The sequence below is a fragment of the Thermobia domestica genome, chromosome 16 (assembly GCF_964235325.1).
Source record: "Thermobia domestica chromosome 16, izTheDome1.hap1.1, whole genome shotgun sequence".
Taxonomy (NCBI): Eukaryota; Metazoa; Arthropoda; class Insecta; order Zygentoma; family Lepismatidae; genus Thermobia; species Thermobia domestica.
Window position 1 is genome coordinate 128,550,385 of NC_137469.1, and position 16,919 is coordinate 128,567,303.

At 38.0% G+C, this 16,919-nt stretch overlaps 1 protein-coding gene across 4 annotated transcripts in view; it reads right to left on the bottom strand.

Moving 5' to 3' along the window:
• LOC145673405 (uncharacterized) overlaps positions 1-16,919 on the bottom strand; it is a 188,376-nt gene that overhangs the window by 94,343 nt on the left and 77,114 nt on the right. For all 4 annotated transcript variants that reach the window (XM_081743078.1, XM_081743076.1, XM_081743077.1 and 1 more), the window contains exon 9: positions 5,186-8,952. In XM_081743078.1, coding sequence (XP_081599204.1) covers positions 5,186-8,952 — 3,767 coding nt within the window. The remainder of the gene's footprint in view (positions 1-5,185; positions 8,953-16,919) is intronic.

Sequence of the window (16,919 nt, forward strand, 5' to 3'; positions counted from 1 at the left end):
GGTACTCTGGACAAAAGTTGAAATAACATCACTGACACCTTTACCTGAAGAACAACAGATACTTAACATGTATACTCATGTCCAAAATGACTGTCGCATATCTATAACTGTCTTCTTGTAAGAGTATAATTTGATAATGATTTTGCAGGTTACTTTTAATACTGATACTATGTGTATAATCGGGAAATGTATATTTGTGGTAAATTTCATAGGAAAGGAATTATAAATACGAAAATTAGAATGAGTAAAACAACATTTTGCTAAATGGACAAGAAAGTTTTATTTTCGTTTTGTTGTTCTTATTTGCTGCTCTTTTGACATGAAATCTGCCACATACATGTCTTTGCCGACTATACACATATTAACATTATAAGAGATACCGGGCGAATTCGTTATTAAATTATATACCTACAACAACAAATTTATAGACATGCGACAATAACTTTGGACATGAGTGTACATTCTATGGAGCAGCACGATGTTCTTAATTATGTGTAAACATGAGGAACAGTCAGAAAGTTCTTATTCTCAACATCAAGAAGATGAGCTAGAGATCTGCAATTTGGTCCACGGACGCGTCCTACTCTACATATTCACTTTGTATTGCCTTATCTTTCTCACATCTACGAATCTGTCCGTTAATACCATATGTATAAAAGCCTGGGGGATAGAAGCAAAACAAAAAGGATTCGACTGCATTAATGATCTCTTTATCATCTTCATGCGGATATAACTTTAGTCGTTGCAGCTAATCATTAAATTCTAACGGCTGACAGTGTTCATACCATAATTTTGTGTATGATCACCCATACCTTCGACATAGATGCATCAATTTTGTTCACTTACTTTTTGTTTGAAAGAGTATACTTTGGTGGTGTTTCATATAAATTTCACTGGGAACTAATGATAGCCTTTGGTGTTAAATAATGAAACTCTAACGACTGACAGTGTTAATATCGTAACTAAGTGACCTCATTGTGTTCATGCTAATGCAAACTTCAATACATATGTACCGATTTTGATTACTCTTTTTTAGTTTCAAAGAGTATACTCTCTCGTAGGTTCCATATAAATTTTATCATCATCTAACGCAGGCATGCGCAAATTGGAACAGAGGGTGGGCCAATCACAAAGGCCTTACTAGTGTCAAGAGCCGTACGAGACATTTTGACAAGAATTGAACAGCCTTGTTCATCGTACACTAACACTAAAAGAACACAAAAACTGCTTTAACGATAACCAAAATATTTACTTACTAAAGAAATATCTATTTACTTACTATTTCAGTGGGAAACTTGATCCTTCATGTTTTCAACTAGTCTCTCAATGTTCGGTAGTAAATTGGATGATCCAACACGAAGGATATTTTTAAAGTGAAAATCAATTATCCAGAAAAAAATTCAATTCAGGTTAAAAGGTTACGCAAGAAATACATTTCCAATAATGGATCAGACCGGCCGGATGAAAGTTACTGGCCCGAGGGCCGGCTGTTCCATATGTCTGATCTAATGACAGATTTTGGGAGTTGAACCGTGAATCTTCTCAACAGATGATAGTGTCAACACCGTGTGTATGTTCACGTATAATTCCCTAACGCATATGCTAATTTTGGGTCACGCAAGTTTCGTAGACGGATCCATTTTATGGGCAGTTAGTGTCCTACCTTTAGTTTACATGTGTAACTGAACTACTGGAATAACGAAAAAATGGGAAAAACTATTTGGTCTAGAAATTAATTCGTGCGGTTGGTACGCACACATTAAAGCTGTAGTACAAACACAAAATACATAAATACCTTAAGAAAAATATTGTCCATCGCTAGCCACCACTTTCGCCCATCTGTCAGGCAATGTACGGATTCCGTGGCGAAAGAAGTCCTCATCCTTGGAAGCGATCCAGTCAGAGACCCATGTTTCGATATCTTCTGAAGAAGTAAACCGCTGTCCAATCAAATCGTTGTTCATGCAATCGAACAAGTAGTAGTCCGAAGAAGCAACGTCTGGTGAATACGGCGGGTGGGGTAAAACTTCCCATCCGACATTTTCTAAATAGGTTTTGACCGGTTTTGCGACATGTGGACGAGCGTTATCATGTTGAACAATAAGTTTATCATGTCTGTTCTCCCATTCTGGTCGTGTTCTGGCCAGAGCTTGCTTCAAACGCATTAATTGTCGTCGATAACGTTCTCCATTCATAGTTTCACCCGGTTGCAGCAGCTCATAGTACACCACACCTTTCATATCCCACCATATGCACAACATAACCTTTGCACAGTGAATATCTCGTTTTGGTTGTGATGGACCTGGTTCACCTGGTTTCACCCAGGCCTTTTTTCGTTTAGGGTTCTCGTAATGGATCCACTTCTCATCACCCGTAATAATTCGATGCAGAAACCCCTTTCTGCTCTGTCGTTGAAGCAGCAATTCGCAAATGGTTTTTCGTCTTTCAACGTCTCTGTCTTTCAATTCATGTGGAACCCAATATGACATCTTTTGAATCATTCCCATGGCTTTCAAGCGTTTGGAGACTGTTGTTTGATCAACGCCTAATGCTGCTGCAAGTTGTTCCTGCGTTTGACACGAATCCTGCTCGAGCAATGCTGTCAATTCTTCGTCTTGAAATTTTTTTGGCTGTCCAGCTCGCTCTTGGTCTGCCAAGCCGAAATCACCACTTCTAAACCGTGCAAACCACTTCTGACACGTTCGCTCAGCTAGAGCATGGTCACCATACACTTCCACCAAAATACGATGACTTTCAGTCGCACTTTTCTGCATGTTAAAGTAATGCAGCAGGACACCCCGCAAAAACACTTTATCAGGCACAAATTGCGCCATGTTCACTTAACTACAAACTGGTGTTGTTGACGCTTTAATCCACTGCCCTATACTACGAACGGGGTTTGCAACACATGTGTGGATACACGGAACTGTGGGACGCTCCGTTCGTTGCGCCATCTCTTGTCCACCCGCACGAATTAATTCCTAGACCAAATATATAAACTTAAAAGAAAAATAAAAGATTTCTAAAGGGCACTAAAAACTAGAAAACAGAAACTGGTACTGAAAGAAAATATTAAGAGATTTCAACAAAAGCGCTTAAAAGCAGAAAATAATAAACCGCCTAAACCCCAAAAATAAAACCCTACTACTATCTATAAATATTTTTAAAATTTATGCCAAGTTGAAGTCTTTTTTTTTTTCTTCTTCTTCTTAAGTTTTTATGAGTCTTGCTTTTGATAACGTATCTTCCCCATAAACAGCACAAATTTCTTCAGTCTTGCGCAGCATTTACGCCTTTATCGAAATAAAATTGGAAATGTAGTGCAGTTTTCCAGAAAGTTCACCCATCTTCACCGCGCAATACCTTACACCTGATTACAGGTATTCCAACACCTTTTACACATCTACTAGCTTCAACTCAGCTATCAACTGTTAGGCTAGACCCGCTGAGGCTTATATACCCTGAGATTTGGAACATTAATGAAATCTTGTTTACAAAAGACTCAATAGTATTTTCGACAACCTGATATACGTGATATGATTGATTGATTGATTCTGAGTTTTACGTCCCGTTCAGCAGCGAGGCTATATGAGACGTGGACCTACTGATTAACGTGGAATCCGAACCACATGAGCTCCCGCCGGGAATCGAATATACGTGATATGGAACGTTTCCGGAAATATACAGGGTATTTGAGAATATGCTCACTCGATGACAGGACGCCCATCGTGCACGAAACATAACAGTCATCGTTCAGATAATAGTCATTTTGAACATTTCGTCTAATAACATTGTTCTCAGTGTTATTTCTAAGGTAGCAACAACTAAAATGAAATCTTTGAGTTTAACGTCCCACAATTTAGGCTAAGGAAGACGAGGATTAAGGCAAGTGAATGATGAAATGAAATTTTTAAGTAATACGTCCCATGGTTATGCCGGCTAGGCTAAAGGAGACGGTGACGATGAGAAATGAATGTAATGGTGGAATGAAGATGTGGAAGGAAACGGGAGAATCCCGAGAAAACCCACGCACACGGTGTTTATCTACCACAAAGCTCACTTGGCGCGAGCTGGGGTCGAACCAAGGACTCTATGCATCAGAGGTAAACGAACTGAGCATCCGCGGACCCCAAGCGAATGATGATGGAAGAATTCGTGGAATAAGAAAGTGGAAGGAAACGGGAGTACTCCGAGAAAACCCATGGACACGATGTTGTCCACAACAAACTTCTTGGCCGGGAATCGAAGCAGGGACTCGGCTACCACTGAGCCACCGTGCTATTAAATGTTACTCCTACTACTCGTTCTCATCATTCCACCTACCTCCTTTGCTACGCTTACGGTATGCTGATGACTGTTTCGACTCTTTTTAGCATATAAATGTGTGTCTCAGGCTCACTGATAGCCTGTCCGTCTCTCATATTGCACAGTTTCTGAAATACACAGAACACAGCATATGCAGCACAGGATGGAAGTGAAGCTATACAGACTATCGGTGAGCCTGAGGCGCACAATGATATGCTGGAAACAGTCACCAGCGTACTGAGGCATAGTTATGGGGAGAGATGGAATGATAACAATGACTACTAGAAGCAACATTTAATTATTGCAACCTTGGAAATGGCATACACCTCGCAGGAGGAAACGGGGACATGATCCCACACTGGGTACAACGTTCTTAGAGGAAGTGTTCAAAATGACTACATCTGAACGGTGATGATGATGTTCCACATCACGCATCTAGTGACCATATTTTCGAATACCATCTCCAGAACGGTACCGTACCACGTAGACACTCTTTTGCTGCTTCCCCTTAGACGAGGAATCAACCGATGAAGTTCACATATTCTTTAGCGATCTAAACCTGTATATCGTCTTGTACATTTATCATTGTAAGCAAGGAACATGACATTTTGATCTGCTAACGATTATTATTATTATTTAAAATAAACGAAAAAAAAAAACTATGCATTTCTTCTGGTTCAAGCATAACTCTTGCTGGCTCTTTACCTTACTTCTGACTCATCTCTTAGTTTGGAAATGATGAAATGTCCCATACATGGTGAGAATTTGCCACTATTGTAAACCTATGCACGAGTGATGGAGAATCAAAAGTAAATAACATATTAATGGTCTTCAGTATAATCATTTGAAAATAATTAATATGTTGCAAAAACAAACTTACCATTTTCTCTTTTAACTTCTGAAATCTGATTTCATAATCCTTCTTTATGTCTTGAACAGCTTCTTCTTCCGAAAGTTTTTTATTGTTCAGTTCATCCTGTAACAGAGAGCACCTAATCGACAACTCCATTGCCTTCTTTCTTAATGATTCATTCTCCTTTATCTCTTCTTTTAGTTTTTCATTTCGAAATTCTAGTTCGCAAAGCCTCTCTCGCAAGTGTGTGTTCTCATCCATTAGCTTCTGTTGACATTCTTTCATCTGGGCAAGTTCTGCACTTGGTACAGGCACTTGTTTGTGAGAGCCAGCTAGTTTACGAAGATCTTGCTCCAGTTGCTTGTAGGCATTTTCCAGCGTACGATGCTTAACAACTAGTTGAGTCTTCTCTTTTCTTAACTGTTTGTTGGCTGTATCCAATTCAGCAATCTTTTTCTCAAGTTTTAGTTTGGAATTCTCTGCTGCTAGCATATTTTGTTGAAGAACGCGACTATTTCTTTTCAGTGATTGGATATCATTTCTTTGCTTTTTAAACATGTCTACTAGTTTCCTGTATTCCGTATCGTGTACTTCATTCCTTAGCTGCGACTGAATTGAATACTGGCTTTCATAATCTTCAGATATACTATCTTCAAGATTTAACTCTGTCTTAATCTGATCTAGGAATTTACTTTGCTGACTCATTTTACTCGAAAGATAAGCATTGGATTCGTCATTTGTATCAGTTGGCTTGTTCGCGGCCTTATCCACAGACTTCCCTTCTACAGGCAAGTTGGAGTCTGATCTTGCAGCTGTGTTCAAAGCTTGTTCTTCTTGTTCAGTACGTTCTTCCTTACTATACTGTGAAAAATTCCCTGAATCAACTTTTGATATCTCTAGCGAATCATCAAACTGATCCATGCTTTCATCTTCATTGCCTGAAAGCAGTTCTTCCTTGATATTTCTAGGTTCGCTGATAATGAAACTACTGTTTGCAGCAACAGAGCCGCAGTTCTCGAGACTATCAACCGAATTATCAGCTTTGTTTTCTTCTGGTAGTTCGTTCAATTGCTTCATCTTCGGCAAACACTTTTCAAATTCTTCTTTGGAAACGCACCGAGTATTTTCCTCTGAAACAGTTTCTGCTGCTTGTGATGAATCAGTCTCCTCATTACAAACCAGTTCGTACTCCAACAGATCTGCCTTCACAAAGGTTTTATTTATGTTGAGCAGAAGGCTTCTCATAGAAGACAATATTTCGTCAATCTGCCTTCCAAGAACTTCCTTTTCAGAGGAAACATTGTTTACAACGTTCCTTAACAATTCATTGAAACGGACGGAATTTTCACCGTTTATCATCCCGTTATCATAAGGACCAGCGTTTTCACTTTTCTCAAGAACTTTGCCAGAATTCACTTCTGATAATGAAGATGTGCTAACTACACCTTTATGCACTCCCTGAACAGTTAAGCTTTTTTCAAACCATCGAAGTGTGACAAACACAGAAGATAGCAGTTGTCGAAGGATTATGTCATATTGCTCTTCTATCTCAGTAACTATGCTTTTCAGAACGCTGTGCTCCGTTTGGATCTCTTCACAACTTTTAAAATCATTCCTGGACGAACATTGTTCCTTCAATTTTTCACTAACATTACAAAATTTATTCTGCAGCCTACGAATATCACGTACTAGCATTTCCTTTACTTCAAAAAGTTCTTCCAGCAACTGTTCAATTTCATACCTTTCAGTATATAACTTTTCGGAAACTTCGTTTCCGGACTTGGATATTATTTTCCCTGCTTCAAACTGGAACAAAGACTTCTTACTTTCTATTGCAGACACTTCTTTCGCTACATCGCAATCAGCTAGTATTAAACCAACTTCTGAACTTAACGAGTACAGCAAACTCTCTACTTCATATGGCAATTGAGAAAGAACTTTCTTCTCTAGTGCCGCCATAGATTCATCAGTACTATCAGCAATACACATGTTGCAGAGCTCTTGAATAGAATGCTCTAATGCAGTTTTCAGATTCCACAAATCTTTCATCGATATAACGTATTCAGGAAGATTTATTGTAACATCACTTTTACATTCTGTGCCATCACTAAGGGGTAATCTCTCGGTGAAACCACCAAGATTCAGATGAATTTTAATTTTCTGTTCATTCCTGGAATTTGAAAACTTACTTAATTGGCTCGAATCTTGGGCGCCGACTGACATCTTCGATACTGAATCCTGAAATTCACCTTCGTTTTGAAACACAACAAATAATCTGTCACGTTTTTGCATAAGTTTTTGAGATGGTTTCTGCTCAGTTTCAGGTAATTCGGACAACTGGCAATCTCGATTTCCCAAATCCTCATACCTTAATTTCAAATTTTCGTACTCCTGTTTCACCTTGTTGATTTGATCACTAAATGAACAATTCTCGTCTCTCATCTTCTCATTTTCTTTTATCAAAGAACAAACTTTATCGTTTAGTGATACTACTTTCCTTTTAATTGCATCGTAACAACTAGTCAATATTTGTATATTTTCGTCCAATTTCTCGTGTGAGTCAATAGTGCTTTCAATATCAATAAGTGATATTTTTTGGTCCAATGTTTCCTCAAATAAAGAAATCAATGAAGATTTTTGATGTTGTAATATTGCTATTAATGCATCCCTTAATTTGAATTTTTGAGTTTGTACCTGAAGCAATTCTCTTTTAATATTTTCCAGTTCTTTCTTTTCATTATTCGTCTGTATATGGGAGACATCTTCTACATCAACTGTCTCTATCGCAACCTCTGAATTACCATATGAACTAGTTTTCTTTTCGGATGCTTTCAGTTCATCAATCATGTGAGAATACTGTTGGTTCTGAGATGTTAGAGAATGAATCTGTTCCTCGGAAAGTTCTATCTGCTTCAACAGTTCACTTTTCTCTAGCGTCAATTGTGAATTTTGTTTCTTAATAGTGCTCATGTAGGCCTGAAGCTCCTTCATATACTCATTTAATTCTTTTGTTGTATTTGTAAGTTCATCCTTCTCACATTGCAATTCAGAGTTTCTTCCACTCATGACTTCCATTTTTTGTTTAAGCTCTTCAATATTCATTTGCAAATCAACATTACAATCATTTAAGCGTTTTATCTCGGTTTCGTCTGCTAGTTGTTTCTCCTTTGCAGCTGAAAGGTCACCTTCTAACTTTTTCAATTGATCATTCAGTTCATCAATCTTATTCGTTTTTTCACGGAGTTCAACAGAGTTGCTACTCAACATAGCTCTTAGAGACTCATGTTCTTGTTCTAGTTTTGACCGTGATGAACACAGCTCGTCTTCTAATGTTTTAACATAATTCAATTTAAGATTTAACTGCTCCTTTGTTTCTGCAAGTTCTTGTTGCACACAACTCATTTCACGCATAGTGTTTTTGTCCTTTGCGATCATTTCTTGCAATTCAATTTCTTTCAATTCAATGAGTTGGGACATCTTCTGCAGCTCTTCTTGCATTTCACATTTATTCATTTCCAACTCAGCTGCCATTCGTGAAGCACTTTTCAACTGGTCTTTGACGGCCTGTAGTTCTTCTTCTACCGATGCTAATTTTTCAGCCTTTCCTTTCAGTTCTTTCAACGTAGCGCCATCTACATCCATCTTTCTCTGCAAATTCTCTAGTCGTTCTTTCAGGTTGATATTATCTTTGCTAAGTGAACACAGCTGCGTCTTTAACTTGGTGTTCTCCTCTTCCTTCTCTTGAAGCTGCAGTTCCACAACAGCACCTCCAAGATCTTCACCTCCACCCTTCACTGTAAAGTACATAGAAAAACAAACACATATATATATATTATTCTCTAATTCAAAAGTTACTGACGATTTATAGTAAATTAAAATAACTTACTGATACTGTACATACTTTACCTCCTAGTGCGTTGTATAATAATCTGGACCGATATTTCGACACTATCAACTCCAGTTGTCATCCTCTGGGCCAATTAAATTAGAACATGCTAACCAAGTTACTGCATGGAATCACACTCTTATTTTCTTATTATTCCAACAAACTCGACTTGAGTCAATAACAGCTATAACAACACTAACAACTCCTATTTCTAACGTATAATTGTAAAATTCAATACAAAATGTGAGAAATAACAATAATTCATGTGAAAATTAACTTGTTGCACTAGTACTATCGATCTTCAACATTATTCGCCATGATATTTAGAAATAAGTCAAAATTGTTGGAGTAAGATGAAAGTAGAAATGTGGTTCCGTAGCAATTTTTTAGCATCTTCTAATTTAGTTGGCCAAGAGGATGGCATCAGGAGATGGTCATGATAAAATATCGGTCTAAGTCACTATACAGCGCATTAAGAGGTAAAAGAAATTTCAATTTTATTACATTACATTTACTGTACAAGCAATATGAAATAACTATTATTTCAAATATTATATCTCTGTTCCCCAAATCCAGAACAAGCGTATTCTGTAATATTTAAAGTAAAAAGTTTTCCTTCCTCGGGCAGAGTTGGTTTCAAATTTACATACTCTTATTTCCTCCTTCTCCTTCCTATTGTAAATTAAGAAAAAAAAAATCAAAGTTTTTTAACGGAGCTAAATTGACTTATGACTATATCTATTAATAATTAACATGCAATAACAAATTCTCCTTTAGATATTACAAAGTATTCACTGAGGTATTTTTTTTTTTTTTTTAACTACTTACATGCTAGTGATATGCTGATGTTAGTTTAATCAGCATATCACTAGAGCATTTCTATTTCAAGTGTACCCTCGGAAAATATGTGAAACATACTTCAGCCCACCCTTTGCTTTGGGAAAAGAAGTGAATGACCTCGGTTGTGTTGCCAATTTGTCATTCAGTCGTCTGGTCTTAACAAGTGAAGCTCGTAAGCTACTTAAAATGGCTAACAAGACAGTGCACACCGAAGTCCGTGAAATAATTCATTGTGGCAACGCTTCCGCATCCAACTATTGAAAGATCTCAGCCAAAGCAACTTGTCCCTTCTCTTTCAAGGAAGGTACGGGGAAAACACTTCGACAGCAGCGCCAGAAGGGGCACAGTTGAAATAGAAAGGTTCTAGTAAGTGTAACTATACCGGTGACTTTTTCACAATGTAATTGGAACCTCAATAAGTGATGAGAACACGAACATTAATGTATTTCAAGTTATTATATATGTAGACTGAATATAAAATTCATGCTGAAGTGCCAAAATGAAAATATTGAGTAAACAGCCCAAATGTTACTTCAGAACTGATGGAACATATAGGCAGGCGCATTCTTCTGGGGATTATTTGAACTACTTCCACAGTGAATACAAGGTAGACAGTTTTTCACTGAGTAATGTTAGGCACATAGGCCACATTTTTACATTAAACCGATTTTTTCCATTTTTGGCAGTTAGCACGGATTTTATATTCAGTCTACATTTGTTACAAACTACCCACCATGGTATGTATAATTTCTCTAGTTTGCTTTCAGAGTGTTATAGGTAAGCCTAACCATATCTGCAGGGGTGTAGCCAGCAGGTTTGTGTAGGGGGGGGGCCGTCGTTTTTGAGGGGGGGCCAGCTACAATGTACAAAGCCAAAAAAATGTATTGCTGCTAGTCTGCAAAACTAAAAACACTATTTTAGCTTCTTCTTCTTCTTCTTCTTATTATTATTATTATTATTATTATTATTATTATTATTATTATTATTATTATTATTATTATCCATAAATTATATTCAAGGTAGTTTTTATTATGCTTAATCCAGAACTACTGCCCGGGACCAAACGCTATACTTTTGTGCATAACTATAAAGGAACCAAGAAAGTTCTGTCCCTTTTCGTGGAGGTCTGTGTTCAATTGGACTTCACATCGTGAGTTGAATGCGAGTGGAGATAAGGTGAAAGTCAGTTGTTGTTGTAGGTATATACTACCTGGTTGTGGCAATTCAGACACACCGTGAACTTGCATAAAGACAGAGGGAACATGGGACTTCCACAGAGCGTCATAGGAGCATGTATGCTGAACGAGTTCAAATGGAGGTCAAACGCCGCTGTAGCGGGACAGAATATATGCCAGGCCTTTGGTGAGGGTGTCGTGATGACGCAGACATTGCAGCGATGGTTTAACAAGTTTAAGGACGATGACGAAACACCCGAAAACACCACGTGCCAGAAGACCAACACATGTACAAAGAGGAACTGGGACTACAATTCAGTGTGTGGAGAAACCATTCGGCAGCACATCCATCAACTTGTAAAGCACTACAAGTTGGGTCGATGGGTCTCTCATATTTTGACTCCGGGTCAGAAGGCAACGCGGCAGTCGCCTGTGTTTATTTACTGTTTCGGAGCCATTTCTGGACAGGGCGTTAACATGTGATAAAAAGTGTGTCCTATACGAAGCTCCACGGCGTCGTCATCATTGGTTAGTGTCCCATGAACCGATTTCAAAACAACCGAAACCAGCACTGTACCAGAAGAAGGTCCTTCTGTGTGTTTGGTACATCGTGCATCGGGAACTGCTACCAGCTGGTCAGAGTATCAATGCAACTGTGTAATGTCAGCAGTTGAGCTGTGCTCAACAAAAACTCAAAACTCTGGAGCCATCACTTCTGAATTGCAAATGTGTCCTCGTTTACGGGACAACGCTAAGTCCCTCGTGGCTAGGATGACTCAGGACACCATTTTTCGCCTTGGATAGGAAACAATATTGCAACCACTATATTCCCAGCGTATTGCACCGTCCGATTACACTGGTATACAAAATTTTGCTTATTATTATTTCTTGATGAATTTTTATGTATTTTGACCCCCTGAACACGAATCTGACACTTATTTTTATGTAGTGTCAATATTTTCAATGATATAAGCATGTTTTATTTTTCTCCTATACTGATTTATGCAGAATAATTTTCGTCCTTTTACTTCGATACTCGCTAGGTGGTATCGCATTTGTTATTAAAGATAGTTGTTCGGAGTGCGAAACAGAGAATATAGATTCTAAAGATACATAGCAGAATTGTAAATTGATTAAATAGAGTTATTCAAGTGTGAAGCTGATGCTGGAGAAAACAAAATATAAGGAACATCAATGGGACGTGTGTGGGGATTTCAAAATTATTGGTTTTCTTCTTGGGTTGCAAAGTTGTTATACTAAATATTCCTGCTTTCTATGTCTGTGGGACAGTCGAACAACTAACCAGCATTATGATCAAACCATGTGGCCTGAAAGAACGGAGCTTATTCCAGGAACACATAATGTGATAAATGAAGCATTAGTGCCAGGGATAAGATTCTCATGCCAACATTACATATTAAGCTGGGATTGGCAAAACAATTTGTAAAAGCTCTGGGTCGCAATTTACCTGCCCTATAATGTATCAAACAAATGTTTCCAGCTTTATCAGAAGCAAAAGTTCTGGCTGTCATTTTCACAGGGCCTCAGATTCATGTCAAGCTTAATAGTGCTCCACTTAAACAAAAAATGACGGAGTTGGAAAGAAACGCTTGCGAGGCATTTCATAAATTGGTGATGGGATTTCTTGTGCATAACCGATGTGAAGCGTTTGAACGCCAAGTTAAGACACTCATTGGTCAATATCGAGCATTGGGATGTAGAATGTCTTTAAAATTACATATGCTACATTCATACTTGGATTTCTTTAGGGAGAATTAAGGAGATGTTAGCGAAGAGCAGGGGAACGTTTCCATAAGGACATTGAGGTAATGGGGAGCAGATACCAAGAAAGGTGGGACTGTGCAATGATGGGTGATTATATTTGGGGTTAGCCCATGACGAAGTGAACGTTTCCCACAAAAGAAAAACAACCTCTAATTTTCACTTTTGACTACGGAATTCCAGTACTTGATGAACACTTTCCTCCAACCTCAAGTACTTTTGTATACAATTTTTATAAGAAATGTAATATTCATATATTTTAGTATTTTTGTATTGTTATGTAGATTTTTGTTACCCAGAAAGTTGATGTCCAAAATGAGTGTTATGTTTGTAATTCAATGTTCCTGTAAGACACAATTGTATAATATATTACTGTTTAAGTAAAATCTAATATGCTTATATCATTAAAATTTTGATATTACGGGAAAATAACTGCCATACTCGTGTTCAGCGGGTGCAAATCATTAAGAAACCAATGAAAAATCAACAGAAGCACGACTACAATGTTTGTGTTATGCTTGTAGTTCAATGTTCTCATAAGATAAAATTGTATCATATGTTACTGTTTTAATAAAATCTGATATGCTTATATTATCACAAACTTTGACATTACGGGAAAATAACTGCCATACTCGTGTTCAGCGGGTGCAAATCATTAAGAAACCGACGAAAAACCAACATAAGCACGACCTTGATCGAAATTTGTATACCAGTGTTATCATCTGTTCCATTCTTTGGACAATCACATTAGAGGACGCCATTTCAAATCCCTAGTAAAAGTCCAAAATGCACCTGATACTTTCTTCGTTTCACGGCCCACCACGTTCTACCGCGATGGATTCCATGGCCTTCCAGAACGTTTTCAGAAGGTAGTCGATGCTGATGGGGACTATTTTTCATCTTCCAGGTTAGGTGACATATCGATGTTCGAAGGCGGTGTGTGAAAAAGCAACAATACGTTTCTTGGTTACCTTTATATTTAAATTTAAGACATTGTATACAGAACCTATCTACACAAGATTGATTTTCTTTGAAATTACACTTAATTTCTTAACGGTTTCCTGACAAATATACTTATTTATTATTCGTGACTAAAAAAACATAATTATTTTATTACACTGACAAGGAAACGGTCTTAAGTGTAAACAACCGATTTGGCTGGGGTCCGGATATGTGTTACGGGAGACCAAAGTAGGAGACACGTATTTTGGCGTTTGGGCCCATACGCAGAAATTTCCGAAATTCGGGACCCCAACGTGGCCCTACATGCTATAACTAGGAAGCGAATGACGTTACTTGTACACAACCGATTTGGCTGGGGTCCGGATATGTGTTACGGAAGACCAAAGTAGGAGAAACGTATTTTGGCGTTTGGGCCCATACATGAAATTTCCAAAATACGGGGCCCCAAAATGGCCCTACATGCTATAACTAGGAAGCGAATGACGTTACTTGTACACAACCGATTTGGCTGTGGTCTGGATGTGTGTTACGGGAGACCAAGGTAGGAGACACGTAATTTGGCGTTTGGGCCCATATGCAGAAATTTCCGAAATACGGGGCCCCAAAGTGGCCCTACATGCCATAACTAGGAAGCGAATGACGTTACTGGTACAGAATGTTGGCTTGGGTTGGAATGTTATAATATATCCAAAAGTATGAGACTTGTGTTTGTTGTTAGGTCCTACAAAGAGAAATGTCGAATGTACAGGGTCCGATATTCTAGATTTTCAATAAGGCCATGAAGTTGGCGTATGTGGTACCCATGCAATTCTGAACAGATGTTCAGCTGGCACGAGCCGTCGAGGGGGATCTGTTGACCACGAGGGTGTCAACGGAGCGAAAGAATGTTTGCGTTTTTCACTTGTATTTCTAACTTCATGGCCTTATTGAAAATCTAGCAATATCGGACCCTGTACATTCGACATTCCTTTTTGTGGGACCTAACAACAAACACAAGTCCCATACTTTTGGATATATTATAACATATTCCAACACAAGCCAACATTCTGTACCAGTAACGTCATTCGCTTCCTAGTTATGGAATGTAGGGCCACTTTGAGGCCCCGTATTTCGGAAATTTCTGCGTATGCGCCCAAACGCCAAATTACGTGTCTCCTACCTTGGTCTCCCGTAACACACATCCGGACCCCAGCCAAATCGGTTGTGTACAAGTTACGTCATTCGCTTCCTAGTTATAGCATGTAGGGCCACTTTGGGGCCCCGTATTTCGGAAATTTCTGCGTATGGGCCCAAACGCCAAAATGCGTGTCTCCTACTTTGGTCTCCCGTAACACATATCCCGACCCCAGCCAAATCGGTTGTTTACATTTAAGACCGTTTCCTCGTGAGTAGAAATAAAAGAGAGCGAATGAAACCCAAATTGAATAAAAGCATTGTTTCTCACCAAATTTTCCATCCTCTATGTCTTTTAAAATACTTGTTAAAGCATATAAAAATACACTGTACTTACAAATCAGTTTAGTACTTTGTTTTATGGCTGTATTTGTAGTACCTTGTTAAAACGTTTGTCTTCAAACTGTCAAATATAAATCGCAGTAAATTGTGTAAGTAATCTTCTGTCACAAAAAGTATCCTATTTTTCGATCGGTATAAGGAAGAGATACTATACTATTTTTCGATCGGTATGGAAAAACAATATTTCTCCATACTATTTTACCATAAATTATTAATTGTCAATAAACTTTGTTACTTTTAAATGAATGAAGCGAGATAATTTTACTATGATGTTTTAAAAGTTGGTCATTTGGGGGGGCCAGGAAACCATTTGGGGGGGGGGCCCGGCCCCGATGGGCCCCCCCTTGGCTACACCCCTGCATATCTGCCATGTTATTTTTCATTATATAGTGTTGAAATGTGATTAAAACAGCAGTGTGTGTTTATGCAAATAAATAAGTCACTGATGATGGAGGGGGTTCCCCTTAAAATGTTGGCATTAGTAAATATTTAGACGCACTCCTTAGTTAAAATTTATATTTCTGTTCTTGTTAAAGTTAGTATACTTAAAAATAAACGTTTAATGTATACAAAACAAATAGTGGAATAGTAAGTTAAGAGTTTACAATTCACGCTAACTAACTAACTCCATGGCTTATGAAACTCGGGGATTCAATCCCTCGTTCGCAAAAGCTCTCCATTGACTTCTATCCTTAGTCAACTGGATCCAGTTTCTATTTTGTATTCCTATTTCTGCGACATCCATCTTAATATTTGTTTTCCCATCTGTGCCTAGGTCTTCCTAATGGTCGTTTTCCGATTGGATTTCCAGTTAAAACAGAAAATGTTCCTACTTTCTTCCATTCCGGCTACATGACCTACAATGAGCCTCCTAGACTTGATGACATTAACAATGTTTGGTAAACATTATTAATTATGTAATTCCTCGTTATGAAGCTTCCGCCATTGTCGATTCCCATTCCTTTTGGGTCCCAATATTCATCTCAGAATCTTGTTCCTAAATACCTTCAGTCTACGTTCTTCCCTCAGAGTAAGCGACCATGTTTCGCAACCATGCATAATTATCGTTTTATATATATTTTAAGCTTCAAATTTCTCAACAGAATTCGCGACGACAAAAGATTTAACAGAATAACAACACAAATTCCCTGCTTTTAGTTGACATTTAATTTTTTTTCGTGAATATGCTTTTGGTTTATTAATATTGATTCTAGATATTCGAAAGTGTCCACTTTATCCAAAGTATTATTTGATATTTTAACGCGTCCATAATTTGCAGCATTACGACCCCGATGAACTTCCATGTATTTAGTTTTTTCTGCATTTACTTCTAAACCCATGTTCCTGCAAGCATTTAATAAAACCTCTGCACTTATTTTTATTGTTCTCCTATCATTCCCTATCAGATTTACATCATCAGTATACGCTATAACCTGATGAATATCATTCAACTCTAGGCCCTGGTTACCATCTTTAATTTTCCTTCCCGAACGAAGTTAAATAATAATGGCGACAACACACATTCCTGTTTTAGGCCATTCTCGACGCGAAAGCTTGTAGATAAGTGTTTTTCTACTCTGACTTTACTTTGGGATTTAAT